The 25179-nt window shown below is 31.2% G+C and overlaps 4 protein-coding genes across 5 annotated transcripts; 1 reads left to right on the forward strand and 3 right to left on the reverse strand.

The window, feature by feature from the left end:
• Positions 1-1258: 1258 nt before the first annotated feature.
• Positions 1259-2842, reverse strand: LOC114180360 (receptor-like protein EIX2). The gene is made up of 2 exons (XM_028066663.1): positions 1844-2842; positions 1259-1559 (listed from the first exon to the last, which is right to left on the reverse strand). The coding sequence occupies exon 1, from the start codon at positions 2786-2788 to the stop codon at positions 1847-1849; it is 942 nt and encodes a 313-aa protein (XP_027922464.1). The 5' UTR covers positions 2789-2842; the 3' UTR covers positions 1259-1559; positions 1844-1846.
• Positions 2843-2991: 149 nt separating this feature from the next.
• On the forward strand, positions 2992-14716 carry LOC114180358 (receptor-like protein EIX2). 2 transcript variants are annotated; one of them, XM_028066661.1, is made up of 3 exons: positions 2992-3222; positions 3314-3369; positions 11164-14716. In XM_028066661.1, exon 3 carries the CDS (start codon positions 11301-11303, stop codon positions 14652-14654), a length of 3354 nt encoding a protein of 1117 aa, XP_027922462.1. In that variant the 5' UTR covers positions 2992-3222; positions 3314-3369; positions 11164-11300; the 3' UTR covers positions 14655-14716. The 2 variants fall into 2 exon arrangements, 1 of the variants encoding a protein (XP_027922462.1); XR_003603681.1 differs by lacking the exon at positions 11164-14716 and adding an exon at positions 4430-4522 and having other exon boundaries at positions 3004-3222.
• Positions 5862-7381, reverse strand: LOC114180359 (ABC transporter C family member 10-like). Its single transcript, XM_028066662.1, has 2 exons — positions 6149-7381; positions 5862-6024 (listed from the first exon to the last, which is right to left on the reverse strand). The coding sequence occupies exons 1-2, from the start codon at positions 7139-7141 to the stop codon at positions 5974-5976; spliced, it is 1044 nt and encodes a 347-aa protein (XP_027922463.1). The 5' UTR covers positions 7142-7381; the 3' UTR covers positions 5862-5973.
• Positions 14717-21044: 6328 nt separating the features above from the next.
• Positions 21045-24383, reverse strand: LOC114180812 (receptor-like protein EIX2). Its single transcript, XM_028067101.1, has one exon. The coding sequence runs from the start codon at positions 24381-24383 to the stop codon at positions 21045-21047; it is 3339 nt and encodes a 1112-aa protein (XP_027922902.1).
• Positions 24384-25179: the final 796 nt, after the last annotated feature.

Raw genomic sequence — 25179 nt, forward strand, 5'->3', positions numbered from 1 at the left:
TCCAATTTTGACATTGTTAATTTGATTTATTTTTACGACGTTTAAATAGTTAATCGTAGAGAATGTCTGGTTTGACGTGGTTCAGTTCGTGCTGACATGGTCTGACGCACCTTTCACCGTCATTTTCTTTCTTCCATACATTGGAAACCACCATCAAAACACTCTCCTTCCACTCTTCAATCAACTCCCATCTTCATTCGTTCAACACCAAACCTATTTTCCTGTGCCCCAAACTTACCTCCTCCTCCCCAGTCAAGCCCAATCTTTACCTAACTGCAAACTCAGCATATTTCTCACACCCCTCCCACTAAGCCCACGTAACCCTCCAACTAAATACTACCTAGTTTAATTTTATTTTACCTTTATATACATATATAAGTTTGACATAATTCAGAACAATTTATTCAAATATAAATCAAGGTAGAAGATTAGAGTACAACAAAAACTATAACATGTTTTGTCAGAACAATCTAAACAATAACTATATTAAGATTAGAGTAATATTTTATTAGCTTTTTGGGATGATTTCTATTTCTCGTCATAAGCTTGGTTTGGCTAATACGCTTGTTTGTATTTTTTTTTTATACTTTTTAATGGTTTTTCATGGTATAAAAATTATTGATAGTTTTAGAATATTAATCTAGTTAGGATACTAAAACATCAGAATAATGCCTAACATGATTTATTAAAAAAAATACTAATGTTTTTGAATGAGAATTGACTACATGACTATTAATTTTTTAACGAATATATAACTATTTAATTATAATTATTATGGTTAAAACTATTATTATTATTGTTAATTTTAATGTCTTATTTCACTAATAATTTGTTAATGTTATATTATTTATAAGCTAATAGGATTTATTCAAAGAGAAAAAAAAAGATGGAATGATTAAAGAAGCAAAATGTTTAGAATATACTTTCTACTTTTTACATGATATTTTACTCAAATAAAATTGCCAATTATTTTTCAATGATTTTTTTAATTTTTAATTTCTATATTACAATGATTATAAATAATTTTTCAAAATCTGTTCCCAAAAAATAAAAAATTAAAATGCCGTGCATCGAGTCCAGGCAGATTCCAAGTTTAATCTAAAACAATATTAGTTAGGGTTTTGCATCAATTCATCCTTCAAAATTTCAATTTTTGCGTGAGATAATTTATTTATTTTTTCAAAAATTTAAAAAAAGAAAGAAAAGGAAGTTGTGAGAACCTACAAATATGGATGATTGCACATGATAAATAAAGCTATGTGGCAAGAGAACATGCAATATGCATATATCAAAGTATATTATTAAAATGAAACTAAAACAAAAGTACCGTCAACCAAATGTGGCAGCATCGTTGACATGGAATGAAAATTCTTACATTATAATATGACAACATGAAAAGACAATCAAATAAATATGTTTCTTCAAGCAGACATAAATATTGCATTACATTATAAACCTCAAATACTAAATATCCAATGCCTCCAGCAATCCACATGAAGCCTTCATCCCAGATTGAAATTGTGAAGCTAATCCCCCATAAACTGCACATTCATTTCGTGCTACAAAATCAAATTTAACCGTCATAAAATATACCTATTACAATGCTGTCTTTTGAAAGCAAACAAAAATCATTTGTTGATCATATGACGGTGTTTACAACATTTAAAATGAATTTATGTAAAATTATTTGAATTATCTTTTCTAAAATCATATTGTTAATTTATTTATAGATTGGATACACTTTTCAGTTGACAATGCTCATACATAAGTTTAAAAAGGTAATGGAGACCGAGAATAACACTAGAGTTCAAACAGAAATCAAAGAAGTTATTGGAATCAATACCTGTTATCTTTTGAGCAATCTATTGGCTATGTTTAGTTCAACCATTAGAAGTATATAGTCTATGAGTCTGTTCAAGAATGTCATATAAGCAATTCTCCATGGTTGCCAAATTAGTATTGACCCTAACAAGCCCCAGAAGCCTACAAAGAATCCTACTCCCAAGCTCATGTAAAATCCTCCATACAAAATTGAATTCTCTTCTTCACCATCAATGGCTGCTTCTTTAGGTTTTTGTGTCTTGTCTCCAGGACAACTTTTGTTGAGTTGCTCTCCACAAAGATCATTATTTCCTTCAAAACTAGAGGCATCAAAGGTTTGTAACTGTCTTCCCCAAGGGATTCTTCCACTCAGATTATTATTTGATAGGTCTAACACACCAAGACGATCAATGTTTGAAAGAGTGGAAGGAATACTGCCTGACAAATTATTTCTTGATAAGTCCAGAAACTCTAGCAAACTTAAATTCCCAATCTCAGAAGGAATTTCACCATCAAAGTTGTTTCTTGATAAATTCAAAGAAACTAATCCAAGTAAGTATCCAATCTGGTTTGGTATTGCACCCGTCAAATTATTACTTGAGAGATCAATGCTACTTAGAAGAACATCAGGATTCCAAAACACATAATCATTACCTTTCCACATGACAAGCACGTTAAAGTCATAAATATCAAAGTTAGACCCTTCAACTGAAATTTTTCGTTGCCTTTCAATTTGTCTTGTAATTAGGTTCCTTTCCATCATTGCCGTAAAATTCCTAAGACACGATGGGATTCCACCAGATAAGTGGTTCATTGAAAGATCCAAAAGATGAATTTTCCGCAAATAACAAATTTGGACAGGAACACTTCCAGTGAAACGATTTAGTCGCATGGTCAAGATTTTCAACTCGTGTAGATTTTCTCCAATCCATAAGGGTATTGGACCAGACAGAAAATTTCGACTCATGTCAAATATAATCAAACTAGCACAACTCTTGAGAGTGGAAGGTAGTTCACCAGTTAAATTTAGGGCTGGGCAAAAATAACTGAATTGTACTGTAATTAGGTTAATTGTACTGTTTTAAACCAAAAATAACTGAATTATTAACAGTAAAATTAAACTGTACTGTTTTGTAGTTAAAGTTAGAAAAACTGTACTGCAAACAGTTAACTGTTCAATCCAGTGCACTGAACTGTGATTTTTACTTTGTCTTCGATCCCGATCAGTCCACACACACTTCTTTTTTCTCCACCGAGATTCAACCACGACCAAAACAGATCCTGTCTCCGTCGCCTCGCCGCCGCCGTCGAAGGTTGTACCGCCGTCGAAGATTTCGCCGCCGTCGAAGGTTTCGCCGCCGTCGAAGGTTTCGCCGCCGTTGAAGATTGTTGCCGTCGAAGGTGATCTCTTTATATCTTTAGGTTTTCATTTCGCTTCTTCCTTTTTTTCCAATTCGATCATTCTAATCTTTTGGGATGAACCTGCTGTTAGGGATTTGTTCGTCAACAACTTGAAACCCAGTTGAGAAAGAAATCATGGCATAAAAGGTACTCTTCACACTCAATTTCTCATCTTTTCCCAATCTGCTAACTCTCGAGGTTAGTTGTGATCGCAAAATAGTTATCAAATTCAAAAGTTTTACATTGTTATACATTCAGCCATATCCTAGGGTAGTGAATGCTGGGCTTTAAAGGGACAAAAAAATGGAAAGGTAGGACTGTGGGAGAAGTAGAAAAGAGAAATATAAGATGGTTTTTACGGAATTATTTTACGAGATTGGTCATTATGCATGAATGACATGTCATGTTGGAATTACTCAAATTAGTCAAAACTTTCCCCAAGGTAGTAGCCAACCAAGCCACTCCCAGAATCAAATTGACTCGTCCAAATTCAAAGACCCAAAAAAATTTAGACAACACACTCCTATACTAGGGTGGAGATCATTGTAGCATCCTTGTGTTTGCTTTTCAAATCCACCTCCCAATTTAACCCAAAGAAGCTAGAAGCAATGTGGTTATGGCCCACACCAAAATTTGTAAAAGGTTTGAGAGGATTATTTAGTCTTACTGGGTATTATAGATGCTTTGTGAAAGACTATGGTAAGCTAGCCAAACCCTTAAACTCTTTATTGAACAAAAATGACTTTCAGTGGGATGATGCAGCACAAACAGCATTTGAACAATTAAAATCTGTTGTCACAACCTTACCCACACTGGTTGTTCCAGATTTCACTAACAATTTGTGATAGAGATAGGCACTTCAGGTACGGGATTGTGGGCCATCTTATTTTAAAGGAGGAACATCCTTTAGCATTTTGGAGTCAAGGATTACCAACTAGAGCACAACAAAAAGCTTTTTGTAATCAAGAATTTTATGACTTATGTTGGAGGGCACCTTCAGTGGTTTCATTTTGTGCTTCTAGCATAGGAGGGACCTCTTTGTCAGTGGTTTGCAAACTTTGTTTTCCTTTGTCATCATCTGCACTTTTAATGTCTGGATTTGGGATACTTTTGGGTTCAGATTGAGTAACTTGTTTCTCAGATTCATCAACAGAATCTTTGGGAGAATTCATGTAGTCAACTTCACCTTGTTTCTTGGATTGATCAGGTTCTGTGGCCTCATATTGTGGTGCATCTTTCAATGTTGGTTTAGGGTCTATAGAGTGATCCATGAAACCAACCTCTCTGTTAGATTGATCAGATTCTGAAATCTGGTGTGGTGGTGTTACACCTTTGAGCTTTTGGTTAGGACCTTCAGGGTAATCTATGTATTCATCCTCAACTATGTATTCATCCTCAACTTCAACTTGATTCTTTTGCTCTTTGAATTCACCATGTTTTGGAGTTAGTGGACCTTTCAACTTGTGCTTAGGACTTTTTGGTTGATCCATGTACCCAACCACATCTTCTAATTCATGATTTTTCTTCTTGGAATGATCAAATTCTGGAGTGTGGTGTCGTGGTCAGGGTTTTTTCGAACATATAAATGAATAGTAGGATTTATTTATTGGGTGCGTATGAGGACGATATTAAAGAATATGTAGCTTCTTGTGATAGCAAATCAATCAGCAAAAATAAGCCTAGTATGTTGTCTCCAGCAGGATGTTACATTCTCTTCCAGTTCCACATAAAAGTAGGGCTGACATATCAATGGACTTTATAGGTGGCCTTCCTAAGGCTCAATGAAAATATTTTGTTCTAGTGTCTCTGTATCATCTAACTACACATGCTCATTTCTTTGCATTATCACACCCTTTTTCAGCAAAGACTATAGCATATTGTTTATCAAGGAGGTGATTCGGCTACATGGATTTCCCGTTACCATTGTTTCAAATCGAGACCAACTTTTCATGAGTAGGTTTCAGAACTAAATATTTTGTGGTGAAATAGTTAGAGAACTGATATATTACTTCACATTAGTGAAGACTCTGTAGTCATAAACACAATCGTTTATTGTTATATATTTTGACAAAAGATTAATTTAAAAAGACAATAATTCTATACCTTTAATCACTTAAAGTGTGAGGACACTTTTCACCAAATAATTTTTCTAGAAGAGACAGTGTGATCGACAACATATGATTATTAAATATTAAATTAGAGGTAGAACTAACACCACATGCAGAAGGCACTGAAGGTGATAGCGTGATAATTGAAGCATGTATATTATTTATTTAGATAATTGAAGCATGTATATTAGAACTACAGAGTCTTCACTAATGTGAAGTTTCAACCCCTGCCTGAACTATTAACCGAAGGTCATGAGTTGAATTTGATTCCAAAAGTTGTGTTAGATTGCAGAATAAATGATGTTGGTCAGCAAGAGATTTTGGTTATATGGAAGCAGTTACTAATTGGACAGTCTCTTATTGCAAAGGTTTATGGGAAAAGAAATAAGGGAAATGGGAATAAAAACTCAACCATTGTTCCAAGGAGATTGCATAATAGATGGCTTAATTGCATGGAGAAGACAAAACATAAAAATTACTTTTAAATTTAATTTTATATTATGTAAAACATATACATTCATTACGCTGTAAGCATCCACAGTCACATAATTCATTATCTCACCACTAGAGTGTGTCGATCTAGCTGCACCAGACAACCTCAATATTTTTCTATAAATGGAAGCTGTAAGCATTGACCTAATTTTCATCCCAACAAGCCTAGTGCGAAAATACCATTGCCTTTGTGATAGGGACTCTGCGATTTTTGTAATGAAAAGAGTTAAGACCAATACATAACCCTCATATTTGAAACTGCCATTACCCTCAGCAATCGATATAAAAGCATTCAAAAGTACAGGACCAGTACATACACTAAGTACCTTGAGCAATGCAAACAATCCTGACATCAAAATATCTTTCCAGTGGCAAAAAACTATTGCCCACAAAATTGATGATTGTGACAATGATTCTTTTCCCTTTTGCGTGTTCAATTGTTCTATAAACGACAAATAACAAAATTCTGCTCGATCCAATTCTGGCAACTTTGGGATATCCTCATCCTGAAGTGTTTTCTCTTGACCAATTTTCATCAATGGATTCAACCACCAAAACGACATTCTACTGAGGAATCCAGCTTTAGCAAATGGGGTTACGTAGTTATAAGGATCAACTTCATGAAAGTCGTTGTTTAAGGAATCATAAAAGTCTTCATCAATACTTGTAGCAGTGTCTTCACATTTGGGTGTTTTATAAGTGCACAAGAGTAGTAAAACTGCTCCTGGAAAAGATAGAACATCTAAAGCTTCCTTGAAGGTCAGTTCTCTGTTACTAATTGCATAAGACATGGATAAAACACAGAGAACACTCGAAAGAAATAGTGTAACAAGTGAAAATAACCACAACCATGATCTTGGAAGTTGTTTCAACTTAAGACTTACACTTAATCCTACTATCAACCATCTGAATCCTCCAAAGAGTTCTAGTAACCACCAATTAAGTGGAAGAAGAGTGTGACTCTTCCTTAAGTTTTCCTCTAAACCCCAAATCCCAAAGCACAAATATAACAACCCCAGAGATGCATTGGTTATGGAAGAAATTAGCTGCAAGTTTGAATATCTTTCCACTTGAAACATACCCTGAAATGGTCTGAACAAATACTTCTGGATTAGAACGAAAGCCAGTATGACCAGCACTGACACATCAAAGCAAAAGATCAAGAACTGGTTGAAACATGAAGAAGGATCTTTCAAAGTCTTCAAATCAAAACAAAATGGCTGTTTTCCTCCAGTCCCAGGACAATCAGCTTCTGCACAAAACATACTCAAAAATTCCTTCATCGTTGTATGTGCTCTTTGCTGCTTAAACCCTGTCATGAAGGAATACAATAAGCTTTTTTATTGAGAAAGCATTGTTCTAAAAATTAAAAAGAAAAATTGAGTCCAGAAAGAGGGTCCTCAATAGTAGAATTGAACCGAAAACTAACATAGCAGTTAGTTTTTGAAAACCAAGTTGCATATGCAGCCGCCAAAGCGAGAAGCGGCAGCTAAGTTAGTATTGAAAATATTCAACTCTGCTAAAAGGACACTGTACTTGTCATGGAAGATAAAAGAAAAACAAATCGTACAGACTTTAATTCATCATGATGAGTACAAAATTATTAAATCAGTGAAAAGATTGAACATAGTGACAGCTACGGGTTGGACCTGTTTCCAATACTTCACCGTTATTAAATCATTTTCGTCAACTAACAGTATATTCCTACTCTTCGAATATTTTTTAAATTATTTTTGCAAACACATAAAAGAATATATATTTTATCTCCTAAATGCCGAATAACGAAAGATACTGCTATTGTATAAATTTGGTCAATATATTTTCCATTAACATCGAGATCACTTTCGGACACAACTTCCATGTTTATTTTTCATCATGTTAAGTAGACATGTCAAAGCGGATCAGGTATTTCGGACCAGTCCGTTAACTCACCAAGCAAAAGGCAGAACGGATTGGATTTTTCAACCCGCTGACCCATCATAGTCTAGTTCGTCTAATCTGTCAAAGAGGTAGACCAAAGGTGAGCCAGTCTATCCTAGTCTGTTAACCCGTTTTCTTTTTACAATTTTTTTATATTTAAAAATTAAAAATAATTAAAATAAATAATTTTTTTATATTATATAAACAAATTTATATATAAAAAAATTTTAAACAAAAATTTTAAAAAAGTTAAAAAGAAATAAAAAAATATTAAATTTTTTTCTTAAAATAAAAAGATGGTGGGCCAGCCACTGGCCATGAGACGGGTTAGGTTACAGAATTCAACTCTTCTTGTTTTGACGGGTCAGCCTGACCTGACCCATTTTTTGTGGATCAAAGGCAGAGGTAAGCCAAATCAGGCCGAGCTGACCCGTTTTGACACCCCTAATGTTAAGAAGTAGATTTTAAATTTAACTCAGTTCTACAAAATTAGTCTGTAAGGTGATATTAAACATTACCAAATCTCGTTAGGATATTCTAACCCATTACTTTAATATTATATTATGTTAAGAAGTAAACTTTAAATTTAATTTAACCTTATAAAATTAAACCGTAAAGTAAGGTTTTCATCCGGTTATATATTATAAATTCAACTTATCACGGTAGAACTTCAAAGATCTACAATTCGCAACTTTGGGGATGAAACAGACATGAAAAATGATAAATAACAAGAGACGTAAATGAATGGGTAGGAACAGTGGAGTGCTGACTCACTAAGTATTTGTCTTTTACCTAAGACACAGATATCTCTTACAGTAAATAGTACAAGGTTAGTTGGTTGTTTTTCTGAAAACAAATCAACATGGCTCTCAATTAACTTATATATTGTTGTCCATGGAAAACGACATTATTGAATGAGTAGAAAACGAAAGCTTTGTAGACAAGATGGAGAAAAAAATATTGCTGATAATAAGACACGTAGAAGAATGTTATTGATATTCACGTGATATCCCGCATTAATTTAAATGTATAAATGTACTAGAAGAATAAAGAGTATTGGGTAGTGTAGTGTAATGTGGTGTAGTGTGTCAATATTATTATAATACATTTGATGATAATTGTCGTTTAACTAAACTACTTTTGTTGCTGCTTATTTGTCTTATTTGATGTTATTATGAAGAAAATATATAATAATTTATCTCCATTTTAATAAAATATTTGTATAGTTTCTTATTTTTCTTTTCTTTTCTTTTCATTTAACACACTGAATTAATGATTTATTGAAAATGTTTTAAACTAAGTTTATAAAATTAAAACAGTAACATACAAAAATATAATACATTGAAAATAAAATAATTGATACCAATAAAATTAAGTAACAAAATTTGATGTTATTATCTGCATATTATATGCAAAGGAAAATGATATTTTAACCCACTTTTTTTGATCCACTTTTAACCCATTGCTTTAATCACCATTAGATCATCTTTTTTATTCTTTTTAGTGATGTGATGTGATGATCTAATGGTTAGGGCTAGGCAAAAATAACTTAATTGTACTATACTTAAGTTAACTGTACTGTTTTAAACTAAAAATAACTGAACTACTAATAGTAAAATTAAACTGTACTACTTTTAAGTTAAAGTTTAAAATACTGTACTGAAAACAGTTAACTGTTTATACTAGTACAGTTCACTGTAGCTAGATGGCTCTCTCCTCTTTCCACTTAAAGACTCCTTTCGTTCCTGATTTCTAAATCCCACGGCCCACACTCCATCCCGCCTCCATCTCTGATGCATTTTCTCCTCCGTTGTCTCTCTATATATATACCAACACTTTTCCTTTTTATTTACCTAAATAATATATTTAATTATTTATTTATATAACAATACACGCAAAAAATAATAATCACTTCTGCTTCAACTTCTTTTTTTATATACCCAACCTGTATAATATATTCATATTAATCCTTTTTTTTTTTTCTTTATACTCACAATTTAAATCTATTATATTTATTATGGAGCAGGATTCACGTGTTCATTCTTTTTCTTTTTAAATTTTAATTCATAAAATATGTTATTGTAATAATTGAGAAATTACGATAAATATATTTAGTTAAGATTTGATGATTCAAACCAGTAATAATATATTTTGACTCAAGTTTATTTTATTATTATATATATATATATATATATATATATATATAATATATACTTTAAGGTATAATCACAGAAATTATTACCGGTATAATTTTCATGATTTTAAATCAAATTAATAAAACCAGAATATATTTTGATTCAGATTAACTAATAATACTCGTATATTTTTTAATACATGATTGGATGGAAAATACAATTTAGAATAATATATATAATTACTTTATCTGTATTAAGTAATAAATATTTTATTTGATTGGGATGTTTAAAAATGGTTTAATTATTTTTATTTGAAACTTATTCTTTTATTCTTTTATCATAAATGATATTTTCCATTTTTTAATACTAAAAGAACTATAGTTAATAAGATGTATACATATTTTGATTTTGGTGTATTGAAATATGAGGCATATTTCAAGTATTATTTTCTAAGCACTTTCAAATTATTAACTTTATATTATTATTGCATATTACAATCATATGTAATTAGTGCAATTCGGTTCAAAATAATGTAATTCAGTTAAAAAATAGTGCAATTCAGTTCAAAATCAACACAATTCGGTTCAAAAATAGTACAATTCGGTTCAAAAATAATGAAGTTTATTCAAAATCGTTGCAATTCGATTCAAAAACGGTTCAAAAATAGTGTAGTTAAGTTAAAAATTAGTGTAGTTCAATTCAAGAATAGTGCAGTTCAGTAAAAAATAGTGCAGTTCAGTTCTGATATAGTGCAGTTCAGTTCTGATATAGTGCAGTTCATAAAACAGTTCAGTTTATAACAGTTCAGTACAGTTCATATTATAGTGCAGTTTAGTTCAGTACAGTGCAGTTCAGTCCAGTTTATTTTTCAGAAAAACAGTTCAGTTCAGTTCGTCTGAACTGTTTTTCAGTTCAGTGCAATTCATACGAACTATTTTTTAGTTCAGTGCAGTTTTTGGTAGTTCAGTGCAGTTTGGTTTATTTTGCCCAGCCCTATTGATAATGCGAGTGAACACAATAATTTGATCGATTATCTTTTCATTTTTTATAATTATACCTTTGAAACTTCTTCCTTTCTTGACTTGGAATTGTGAATAAAGACACACACGACGTAGAAATTAAGCCTCATTCTTGCAAATTGTGCAAATACTTAAACCCTGTTGCGGAGCATTGAATTCATATCTCAAACCATATTTGGTAGTGTTTGTTCTTTACTCATATCAACTACAAATTTCATATTTAGAAAATTGTAATGGGCATTTACTTTCTCATAATATTGTTCGCAGTGTTTGTGTGCCTTCTACATATCAAAGTATCCGTTCTTGGATTCAACTCGCCATCACAGAGTTCACAAGTGAAATGCATAGAGAGGGAGAGACAAGCACTCCTCACTTTCAAACAAAGTGTTCCAGATTACCATGGCATGCTGCTCACCTGGAGGGATGATGAAAATAACAGAGATTGTTGCAAATGGGAAGGTATTGAATGTAACAACGAAACTGGTCACATAGAGATGCTTGATCTTCGTGGTGGTTCAATATCGCATTATTTGTCAGGTTCAATCAATATCACTTCATTGTGTGACTTGCAATATTTGGAATATTTGGATCTCAGCTTTAACTATTTTCCCAATAGCCAAATTCCAGCATCCATCGGCTCCTTTCAAAGGTTAAGATATCTCAATCTATCATGCTCAAGATTCTCAGGGACAATTCCTTATGAACTTGAAAATCTCTCAAAGTTAGAGTATCTTGATCTTAAAAGTAATGATCTTCTTGGAGAAATTCCTTCACAACTGGGAAATCTTTCAAGTCTGCGATATCTTGATCTAAGTGACAATTATTATATTAATGGAGAGATTCCTTCACAACTTGGAAATCTGTCACATTTGAGGTATCTCGATCTTTCAGATACTGGACTTGCTAATGCAATTCCTTCTGCACTTGGAAGTCTGTCACATTTGAGGTATCTCGATCTTTCATATAATGAACTTTCTGCAATTCCTTCTCAACTCGGAAATCTGTCACATTTGACGTATCTCGACCTTTCTGGAAATTCACTTTCCGGAGCACTCCCTCTCCAGGTTGGAAATCTTCCTCTCTTGCATTCTCTTAGACTTGATGGACGTTCCGGTCTTCATTTAAAAGATGAAAAGTGGCTAACTTCTCTCTCTTCATTAACAACTCTCACTCTCTATTCATTTTCTTATCTTCACTTCTCTCATCCTTGGCTTAGTGACCATCTTCCAAACTTACGAGAGTTGAGTCTTGTCCAATGTGGTCTTTCAGATCATCATATTTCATCTTTGTTTCCTTCTCAATCCAATCTTTCCACTTCACTTTCCATCCTTGATCTCTCTGATAATATACTGACGTCATCGACATTTCAATCGTTGTCCAACTATAGCTCTAATCTCCAAGAGCTTCATCTTTCTGGTAATGACATTGTTTCGGCCTATCCTCACTATCCAAACTTTCCTTCTCTTGTGCTCCTTGATCTCTCTTCTAATAATCTGACTCAGACATCAATATTTCAAGGGATTTTCAATTTTAGCACCAAACTACAAAATCTTTACTTAAGAAATTCCAGTCTCACTGAGAGAAATTTTGCTGTGACATCTGCTTCCATTAAAAATTCTCTTTCACTTGTCACCCTTGATCTCTCAGGTAATCTATTGAAATCATCGGCTATATTTAACTGGGTTTTCAACTTCACCACCAATCTTCAAAGCCTTTCCCTTGATGCTAACTTAATAGAAGGTCCCATTCCAGATGCACTTGGGAAAGTAATGAACTCTCTTGAAGTTCTGGGAATTAGCTCCAACAAACTGAAAGGCGAGATTCCAGCTTCCCTTGGAAACATATGCACCTTGAAGATATTATACCTTTACGGTAACAGTTTGCGTGGGAAAATTTCTAGCTTCATTCAGAATTCCTCAAGGTGCAACAGCCCTGCACTTGAGACGCTAGATTTATCAAATAACTTGATTATTGGAAAACTACCTAATATTTCAGCCTTTACATCTTTGAAGATTTTATGTTTTTCCAACAATCAGTTAACTGGAGAAATACCAAAAAGCTTTGGGTTACTTCATCGATTGCAGTCTCTTCGTCTTGAGGAGAATTATTTGGAAGGTGATATCAATGAATTGCATCTCACAAATTTGTCCCAATTGTTAGAACTGGACTTATCAGACAACTCGTTGTCATTAACCTGGTTTCCACCTTTCCAATTATTTAATTTGGGACTAGCTTCTTGCAAGTTGGGTCCTAGCTTCCCAAGTTGGCTCCAGTCTCAAAATCAGCTAAGCTTCCTTGATATTTCTGAGGCGGGGATTGATGACTTTGTACCTGATTGGTTTTGGAACAAGTTACAGTTTATCAGTAGGATGAATATGTCCTATAACCGTCTCAAAGGTGTGATTCCGAATATAACAATGAGGTATGTCAACTATGGTCCCGAGGCAATAATTCTAAATTCAAATCAATTTGAGGGTGTAATTCCTACGTTTTTGTCACACGCTGGCACGTTGGATTTGTCAAGAAATAAGTTTTCGGATTTAAATACATTATTGTGCAGAAATAGAGCAACAAAAGATATGCGTACTTTGGATTTATCAAATAATGAAATAACGGGACAACTGCCTGAGTGTTGGGAACATCTAAGTTCATTAGTATTTCTTGATCTCAGAAATAACAAATTATCTGGAAAGATTCCACAGTCCATGGGTACTCTTGTTAACTTGCAGGCTCTGGTCCTACGAAACAACAATTTTAGGGGAGAACTGCCACTCACATTGAAAAACTGTTCTAGCTTAGATTTATTAGATGTGAGTAAAAATTTGTTGTCTGGTCCAATACCTTCTTGGATCGGGGAAAATATGGAACAAATGAAAATCTTGAGCTTGAGAGTAAATCACTTCTTTGGAAGTGTTCCTGTACAGCTCTGCTATTTGAGTCAAATTCAAGTCTTTGACCTCTCACAGAATAACTTGACAGGGGAAATACCAACTTGTTTCAGAAATTTTACCACATTGATGGAAAGGAGCGTAATCCGGAGGGAAATTGTAAGGAAACGAAAAATTTCAGCTGAAGAATCTTATGGATATATTTATGACTCTTACTTGTCATTGGAGTGGAAAGGTCAGGATTATGAGTTTTGGAATCCAGAGAATCTTCTCAAGAGCATTGACCTCTCAAGTAACAATTTAACAGGTGAAGTACCCAAAGAGATTGGATATTTAGATGGATTGATTTCTTTGAATTTATCAAGAAACAACTTTCATGGTGAAATTCCTTCTGAGATTGGGAATTTAAGTTTGCTAGAGTTTCTGGACTTATCAAGAAATAATTTGTCAGGCAGTATTCCTTCCACTCTTTCAAACATTGATCGTCTTGGTGTGTTAAACCTATCAAACAATAATCTGAGTGGAAGAATCCCTTGGGGAAGACAGTTGCAAACCTTTGATGCCTCTAGTTTTGAAGGAAATAATGATCTTTGTGGAGAGCAACTCAACAAAAGTTGTCCTGGAGACAAGACACAAAAACCTAAAGAAGCAGCCATTGATGGTGAAGAAGAGAATTCAATTTTGTATGGAGGATTTTACATGAGCTTGGGAGTAGGATTCTTTGTAGGCTTCTGGGGCTTGTTAGGGTCAATACTGATTTGGCAACCATGGAGAATTGCTTATATGAGATTCTTGAACAGACTCATAGACTACATTCGTGTAATGGTTGAACTGAACATTACCAAATGCCATATTTTGCTAAAAGGATAGTTATTGGGTACGTTATTCCATTAAATTCTTTCTCTAAACTTGCTAGTGATTATTTCTCTTTTTATGTAGAACTAGTGTTATACCCGTGCGTACGCACGGGTGGTGTGTTTTTTTTTTATTTAGTTTTGTATTTGTAAAATAAAAAATATTAATTATCTTTTTTAATTAATATTTTCTCATATATATATATATATATATATATATATATATATATATATATATATATAATAGATCAGAAGAGTAATAATAATAACCGTATAAAAATAATTAAATATCTCATACAAGTACTTTTAGTAATATTAATAATAATAATAATAATAATAATAATATTATTATTATTACGATAGTGTAAATATATTATAGATTATGGATATCGTACAAAATAATAATAATAATAATATGAAAAAATTTAAATAATTATTCATAGATATCTTTTGCAACAAAATAATTAAAAATAATAATATTATTTTATACTAACATTTTAAATAAAAATAATAAAGTGTAATAAATATTTCTAATTTTCAATAAATATAAATTCAACTTCCAATTAGTAATAAAATATTAACATTAATAATAATAATAATAATAATAATAATAATAATAATAATAAATACAAAACAATTGAAATTGAACTTAAAATTTATGAATAGAAACCCATGTAATATATATATCCATTGCTAAACTAAAATGTAAACATAATAACAATAATAATATAATAATGATGATAGTGTAGACATAATAATAATAATAATAATAATAATAATAATAATAATAATAATAATAATAATAATAATACAAAGTAATATTAATATTAATAATAATAGTAATAGTAGTAGAATAATATCAATACTAATAACAATAATAAATATTCATTAATACTAATAATAGTAATATATTATTAGTTACGTGAAGAAAACAATATTATTTTATGATTAAAGATTATAATTAAACTTTTGAGTTATTCATTACATATGTTGTATTAAAATGAAATATGTATTCACTTTCGTTCTTAAAAGTAAAATTTATATATTTTACATTATGAATCCCGTACAAAGTAAACACATAATCAAGTCGAGATTGATCTTAAAATTTGTTAATAGAAACACTCATAAATAAAAATAACTTTAATTAATATTTAAAAATAATAATAATAATAATAATAATTATTATTATTATTATTATTATTAATTGCAGTATATAAATTAAAAGATAGTATTATCAACTATAAATAAAAACTTCATTCATAATTAAATAAATTTAAAATAATTAATGGAATAAACTAATTTATAAAAAAAAATTAAATTAATGATATAATTATTAATTGCAACTGTATATATTTAAAAGATTTCAAAAAATATGGAATTAAAAACAATCCATTCATAAATAGAAAACTAAAAGCAATTAATAAAATTAATTGATCAAATATTAAAAAAATTAGAAAAAAATCATATAATTATTGATTATAAAAATAAGATGTAAACATATCATGTATTATGGATCCCGTACAAAATAATAATAATGATAATAATGAATAGTAACATTACTACTAATAATACTAATTATTCATTAAATCAAATCATATTAATATTAATAGTAGTAATGTAACATTAGTTAAGTGGAGTAAAACAATATTCTTGTATAATTAAAATTTGCACGGTAAAATGTCTACACATGGTAATGAAATAAACTAATTTATAAAAAAAAATAGAAATTAATGATATAATTATGAATTGCAACCGTATATATTTAAAAGATTTCAAAAAATATGGAATTAAAAACAATCCATTCACAATTAAAAAACTAAAATCAATTAATAAAATTAATTGATCAAATATTAAAAAAATTAGAAAAAAATCATATAATTATTGATTATAAAAATAAGATGTAAACATGTCATGTATTATGGATCCCGTACAAAATAATAATAATGATAATAATGAATAGTGACATTACTACTAATAATACTAATTATTCATTAAATCAAATCATATTAATATTAATAGTAGTAATCTAACATTAGTTAAGTGAAGTAAAATAATATTCTTGTATAATTAAAATTTGCACCATATAAATGAAAGGTCTACATGATAATGAAATCAACTAATTTATAAAAAAAAAAATAGAAATTAATGATATAATTATTAATTGCAACTGTATATATTTAAAAGATTTCAAAAAATATGGAATTAAAAACAATCCATTCATAATTAGAAAACTAAAAGCAATTAATAAAATTAATTGATCAAATATTAACAAAATTGGAAAAAAATTATATAATTATTGATTATAAAAATAAGATGTAAACATATCATGTATTATGGATCCCGTACAAAATAATAATAATGATAATAATAATGAATAGTAACATTCTTCATTTCTAAAAGTAATATATATTAAAAATGCATATGCACAATCTTTTTGAGATAATAAGATTGTTTATCTAGATACTAATCAAGTTGTTAGACGTACTAATTCTTTACTCTTTCTATCGCTGATTAGTATCTTTTTACTTCATTATATCTATTTACTTGTACGTTTCTCACACTCTCAAATCGATCATTAATTTAAAATTTAAACATTGAATTTGTCCAAATCTATTATTTTAATTCGCCAGGGCCTTTACTAGTAGTAGTTTTCCATAAAATCGTTATTTTACTTGCAATAAGTAACATTACAAAAAAAAAAAATTACATGTACCTAGTTAAAATTCGAAGGTAATGACAAAAATCCTTAGATAAGGCTAGTCATGAGTATGTTATTTCCTGTTTTTCTTTCTCTCACCAATGATAACATCATCCCTAGATATTTCCGTAGGTAATAATAATTTATATACAAACATCATTATCATGATGTGGATAATTATTCGTTCAAAATTCATTTTTCTCTTATAGTGTAAATTATAGATGGCGTGCTCTGCTCGACTAATGTATGTGTTGTGGATTGTATCACAGGATTTGCTGGAGTAGGGTATTGAGGTTCAAAATGTAATGGTAAATCAGTGTTTCAACAAACTTATTTATTTCATTATCTTGTATTTGTAATGTAAGCGTAACTTTTCTTTTTTCTTCTTACAAAGTGAACGTTTTGCAAATTGCCTACCCTTTCTAAGGGTCAGCATTGATGGAAACAAAAACAAGTTTGGTTGCAATAATAATGAATGAGAGTTTTGTGGTTCATTCATACTTCACGGTGTAGTCCTTCTTCTTGGTTCAAACAAAGATGTTTCATCTTAAAAGATATCTAAGGTTAATACTAAAATAATATTATTACTATTTCATGTTAACACATTAAACTTTAACTGATTCGGTGCATCGATTGTTCTTAAATTGTGACATAATACTTTTTTGGTCCATCCCCTGCCATCGCCTCTCAGCTGCTTCTGCTTTTAACTTCAATTGTTCTTCCATATAACTTGAAGACATTAAGCACCAACAAATGAATATTTACAAATTTGAAGCAGAAATGCGTGACTCTCTTAAAAAGCTTGAACGAATTTAGTCCCGTATTTTTATACCTATCTGATATGTTATCAAAGCCATTACCTTGATATCTAACAAATTCAAACCCTCCCCTTTCTTGATTTAAATCACCATTTCAAATTAACAGTGCGATTATGACCAATCAACTCAACTACATAATATGTATTGGGCGGAATCCTACGGAGACTCTAACTGATGACGATTGAGAGGTTCGTCCGTTGTATAGCGACCTAGATTGTGGTTCTCAGTTGAGTTGATGACGACAAAGAAACTAAGAGAGGTGATGTCAGACATTCGATAACATCTCTAAAAACTTACTTTGAAGTATACTCCACTCCCAAATCCCATTAACTTAGCTGGTCGGGTACGTCAGACTTGGTTGCCCGAACCATACAATACAATGGTCAATTTCTTTTTTTCTATTTCATTCATAAATTCTTCTCGCTAAATTCTTAAGGTGATGTTTCATGAGCTAGGTATGGATATTTAATGAGACATGTTTCTTACAGTCTTGTAGAATGAATCACGTGGAAAGTCACACTGTACACCGGAGGAAAGAGATTGAGGATTTTGATATTTTGTTGACGATGTTTTAGTATATAATCTTTAACAGGAGATGTTAAAGAGTTATTATTTTTATTTATTTTTTATCACGGTGAAAATGTACCACTATATATTGTGATATATTATCGTTGAAAGTGTATTAATCAAATACATAATTGTTTGATATATATCTACGACTAGCGATGTCAAAAAAATCATACCCGCGGATATTCACAGATAAAACCCATAACAGGTAAAAAACAAATATTAAAAATGAATATCCGCTACCCAGAGATATGGGTATCATATTAACGGGACAGGTACGGGTATCATTATATATATATATATATATATATATATATACATATATATATGTATATATATATATATATATGTATATATATATACATATATGTATATATATATATACATATATGTATATATGTATATATATATACATATATGTATATATATATATACATATACATATATATATATATATATATATATATATGTATATATATATATATATATATATATATATATATATATATATATATATATATATATATGTACATATGTATACATATATATATATATATATATATATATATATATATATATTTTGTGGAGGCATTGATGTGTCTTGAAGACGGGTTATGAACCAACATGGAATGTAATGAAATTAACACTTTTACTTAGATATTTTAATTAAGTGATTGTTAGAAATTTTTAATGAGCTTCTTATGTTTTCAAGCTCTTCTAGATTAAAATTGGATAACATGAAACTTTATACAATGTTGCAAGATGTAGACATTGATGAAGTTTGTAATTTCTTTAATATTTCATTCAAAAATAAACTACAATATAAATTGTTAGTGATTTTTTATTTGTTTGTTTTTGAGGAATCAATCGGAAAAAGTGGACTTGTTGATCCAAGCACTAATTATGATTAAATATTTGTTTTTTTAAATATTTTTGTAAATACTTGCGGATACCCGTGGATATGAAAAAAATAGGCAAGTACCCGCATAGTGGATACCCGACGAATATCGATATGGGTATACGAGGAATATTTATCTAGCGGATAGGGTACGTGGAAATACTACTTGTATCCTACCCGCCTAGTTGACATCCCTATCACGTGTATAACGATTAAATTTAAATTAACTCATTTGAGTTGTGAACAATTATGGTCATACTTATTATAAGAGCATATGATAATGTAATATCGAAATTACCTAAAATGGATGACAATCTCATTTATTTATTTCTATATATATATATATATATATATATATATATATATATATATATATATATATATATATATATATATATATATAAGAACTCAATGTTTTAGCTACTAGTAAAAGATTTTAATTGAATTTTAAGAACACAATGTTTTATACATTAAATTTTGAGGAGATTTTGAAAGCTCAAATAATGTTTATAAAAGATTTCAATTGAATTTCATTCGAAGTTATGAAGGCAATACTCTATAAAATTGATTTAGAAACATACAACATTTATTATATTTAAAGCAAATTGATTATATTACTCACAGTTAGTTTTGAAAACACGAACTTAGCAATTTAATCGATTATTTCCATACATAATAAATTATTTATAAAATTTGTATCTGAACTAAACTCTAAATATTCGATTATTACCATAGATTAACGATTTCCTAACTTATGTATCGATTGGGGTATGGAATAGTTGATTATTTGTAAATATATCACCGCTGGGAATACAATATAATCAATTAATTTATTTGAAAACAAATTTTTTTCTCATAAGAATAAGTTTTATTCAAATAAGTGAAAAATGTCCAGTGGAGGATCTAAGCTCAGACATTATTAAATCTTTAAGCTTCATCAATTTAAGTTTCTTGAATTTAAATAATGTTACATGTAGATTAATTATAGTAATACACACTATCAAACCCTTAGGTTTCATCATTCAATGATTACGCAAACCATTACTTTTTAAAACGGAACTTGTCATGGTTTCATTACACTTTTCAATCCTTCAAATCTTACACTCGCAGCAATTCATGAAGCCTTCATCTCATAGCATAATCTCCAAACAAATTGATATAAACAGCAAATTTTGTGCTAATTAAAAATCATATGACAGACATTGGTAATGATGGAAAAAAAAAATTAGAGACCAAATTTAAGTATTAAACTAAGGGAAAATTGAAATATTGGCAGTCATTGGAGTATAAAAAAAAAGACTATAACATGTAAGGAGTTTTGAAATGGTCCAAGTAGAATTCATTTAAAACAAACCAGACTATCTCTAAGTAGAATTTCATTTAAAACGAAATTGAAAGAAAGAAGTTATTAGAGTGATGTAGCTGCTAATCTTTGAGCCACCTTTGACACTTTGCTATGTTGACTTCAGCCATAACAAGAAGATAATCTATGAGTCTATTCAAGAACCTCAGATAAGCAATTCTCCATGGTTGGCAAAGTAGTAATGGCCCTAACAAGCCCCAAAATCCTGTGAAGAACCCTACTCCCAAGCTCATGTATAATGCTCCATAGAAAATTGAATCATCATCTTCATCATGCTCTTCTGGCCCTTCAGACTTTATCATTGTCTCATCTTCAGGACAAGTTTTTTCAAGGGGTTTCCCACAAAGATCAAGATTTCCTTCAAAACTAGAGGCATCAAAGGTTTGCAACTGTCTTCCCAATGGAATTCTTCCGGTGAGATGGTTGTTTGATAAGTCTAACACAGCAAGACGATCAATATTGGAAAGAGAAGGAGGAATTTTTCCAGAGAAATGATTTCTTGATAGGTCAAGGGAGTCTAGCAAACTTAAATTCCCAATCTCGAAAGGAATTTCTCCACTCAAATTGTTTCTTGATAAATTCAAAGAAACTAACCCGAACATGTATGTAATCGCTTTTGGCATTTCACCTGTCAAATTGTTACATGAGAGATCGATGCTTTGAAGAATCAATTCGGGATGTCTGAAGTTGCGTTCCACACCTTTCCACATCCATGTTATGTGAAGCACATAAGCGGTATCACCGAAAAAACTATAGATTTCAGAGTAACTTGCATTGTACCAATGCACACGACTTTGAGTTTCAGTTTTGTTGATGGTCTTTTCAGATAACGCAGTGAAATTGTTTAAGCAAGTTGGAATTCCTTCTGATAACTTATTCCTAGAAAGATCCAACAAGTGAATACGTTTCAAATAACATAGATGAAGGGCAAGATCTCCAGAGAAGTGATTCCCTCGCATGATCAAGATTATCAATCGCTGCATGCTTTCTCCAACCCATGATGGTATTGGTCCCGACAACATATTCTTACTCACATCCAACATAATTAAATTCTTGCAATTCTTCAAAGAGGAAGGCAATTCACCCATTAAACTATTGTTTCGTAACACTAAAGCTTCCAATTTAACAAGGTTGCCCATGGATACAGGAATCCTTCCTGACAATTTATTGTTACTTAAATCAAGAAACAATAATCTGTCTACAAATTCCCAACAATCTGGCAGTTTCCCGTTTATTTGATTATATGATAAATCCAAAGTGGCCAAGTTTGCAGATACCCTGTTTCCACATAAGAAATCTGAAAATTTATTTGCAGAGAGTAACAACTCGGAAGCCTCTAGCAAAAATAATGGAACTTTTCCCTCAAATTTATTTGAATTTAAAAATATAGATGGTTTGAATGGAAGCTTCAATTGCATATTAGGGATTGAACCAATGAGATTATTGTGAGACATATTCAAAACGTACATAATTTGCAACTTGTTCCAAAACCATTCTGGTACTAGATCATTCATCCCATTATGAGATATATCTAGTGTGACTAAGGAATTTTGAGTCTGGATCCAACTAGGGAAATTCGGACCTAACTTGCAAGATGCAAGACCCAAGAAGGTTAATTGAAAGGGAGGAACCCAATTGGAGCCAAATTTTAGAGACAAAGAGTTATGTGACAAATCTAAGTAATATAATTTGGAAAAGTTAGAAAGATGAGATTCAGTGACATCACCCTCTAAAGAATTCCCCTCCAACGATAAAATCTCAAACCTAGATAGTAGTTGGATGCTCTCGGGTATATTGCCTGTAATTTGGTTATAAGATAAGTTCAATTTCCCCAATGTGTGTCTGGTGCACCAAGAAGAATTTTGAATGAAGCTCAGAAATTCGCCCTCCAATCTGTTTTTTGAGAGGTCTAAGTATTGTAATCTGCACATGATGGCGAAGAAAGACGGAACTTTTCCCTGGAGTTTGTTATTGGAGAGAGAAAGATATTCAAGAGAGTTCATCGCTTTCCCAAATTCATCTGGAATGGTACCTTCCAAGAAATTATAATCAATGTGAAGGGTATGAAGATTTGTGGTGAAGTTAGAAAGCCAGTGAAATATAGAGCATGATTTTAACAAGTTATCATAGAGATCAAAGTAGAGAAGAGAAGATAAAGAATTCATTGCAGAACCGGAAGAAACCGAGAAACTCGGATCTATAATACTGCAGTTTACGAGATGAAGCTCTTGCATTTTGGAGCTGATATTAAAATTCCCAAGAAACATTGATGATGTTAGAATATTATATGAGAGGTCGAGGATCTTAATAGAAGGAAAATTTGGACCCGGAGAAGGTGAGAAATCTATATTATTGTGAGAAAGATAACGCTCTTGAAGATGAAGGGTAAAGTTAAACAAGAGTTGAGGTGTTGATGATGTCAACATATTAGAAGAGAGATCTAGGACGGTAAGAGAGGTGGAGTTGTTGGAAGAGTGAGAATGGAACAAAAACTGAATATCATTATCCAAAAGATTAGAATCAACTAACCTCAACTCTCTTAAGTTTGGAATGATTTTACTAATAGTTTGTAGCCACTGGTGAGAGGAACCAAGACTATAAAATGAACTCAGCTCAAGAATTTTTAAGGAATGGAGAGTACACAGCCACTGTGCATCCTTAGATTTTATTTCAAAATTGCCAACTAGTCGGAGAGTACGCAACAATGGAAGATTCCCTATGCTGAAAGGGATTGCTCCATAAAGGGAACTTGAAATGTAGTTTGGCTTATATGGAGCAGTGTTACTTCCGAGACTGAGATATTGTAGCTTTCTGAGATTCCCAATTTGACATGGGATTTTGACGGTAAGATAAAATACTCCAAGATCGAGATAATGTAAGTGTTTGAGATTCCCAAACTGCATAGGAATTTCTCCCCAAAAATAATTATCTCGAAGATCCAAATAGCGTAGTTCCGAGAGATTTCCAAGTGTGGAAGGAATCCTCCCCGACAAATAAGAATCAGAGAGATCAAGATATCTTAAGTTGGTGACGGAGCCCATGAAGTCGGGGATGAGACCAGGTACAAAATGATTATGGCTGAGATCCAGATGTTGAATATATGGCAATTGAATGAGTGAAGTGTCATAGTTTCCATGAAGATCAAGTAGTTGTACATGACCAGTTTCATGGTTGCAGAGAACGCGTTTCCATTTGCAGCAATCTGTATTATCGGTCCAAGTGGAGAGCATGCCAAAGTCATCTATGAGGCCTTCTTTGAAACTCAGGAGTGCTTGCTTCTCCCTCTCTATGCACTTTCCTTCACCACTTTTACTTGAGTTCTTCAATGTCAAGCTAATTCCAGAGGTATGCAATGAAAGCAAGAGAAGAACATAAGATGTTTTTAGAAAATAAGCACTCATTATAGTTTTTCTGATACTGGAAAATCTTAACAAACAAGACTACTTTTTTCTTTTTCAGCTGTGATGTTAAGAAAGCTACATCGTATAATTTATATACGGACAGGCCGTGACTTTCCAAAAATCTATCATATGCCTAAACAATTTTCTTTTTTAATTTGGACTTTTTTTTTGCCCGAGCGTGGAGATGATGGTTGAATTAGCTTTTGTCGAGTTAGATACTTTTATCTCCTAATTCTATACTTGGTAAGCTAATTATATTCACATATAATATAATTAATATAGTAAATAAATGTAAGTGGTGCAGTTTGGATATGGAGTAGTTTTAATAACTCAATCCTTTAGAGATTATAAGTTCAGTGTCTTATATATTAACAAGCCGTAATGTTTATATTTAGGTTATATGATATTATATCTTTAAAACGTGAGGTATAGGTAGAGATGACAAATAAACTCGTATCCGTGGGTATTGTTCGAACCCGTTCCTGTTTTGACGGGGAATCCCCGCATTGACTGGGTATGGGTATGGGTATGGGGAATCCCCGACTTTTTCAATTGGGTATGGGGATGGGTATAGGGATGTACATATCCCGCCATATTACCCGTCCCCGTTTAAATTAATATTCCTAATTAATTAAATAACCACATATATATATATATATATATATATATATTATTTTTTATTTATTCTAATTATTTGGTTTGTCATGAAACTCATTCGCATTTCAATTATATTTTTCATCTTATCATACTCTTAATGTAATTATGTTCAAAATATGTATGTTAATTAAAAATTTTT

The sequence above is a fragment of the Vigna unguiculata genome, chromosome 4 (genome assembly GCF_004118075.2).
Source record: "Vigna unguiculata cultivar IT97K-499-35 chromosome 4, ASM411807v1, whole genome shotgun sequence".
NCBI classification, from domain to species: Eukaryota; Viridiplantae; Streptophyta; class Magnoliopsida; order Fabales; family Fabaceae; genus Vigna; species Vigna unguiculata.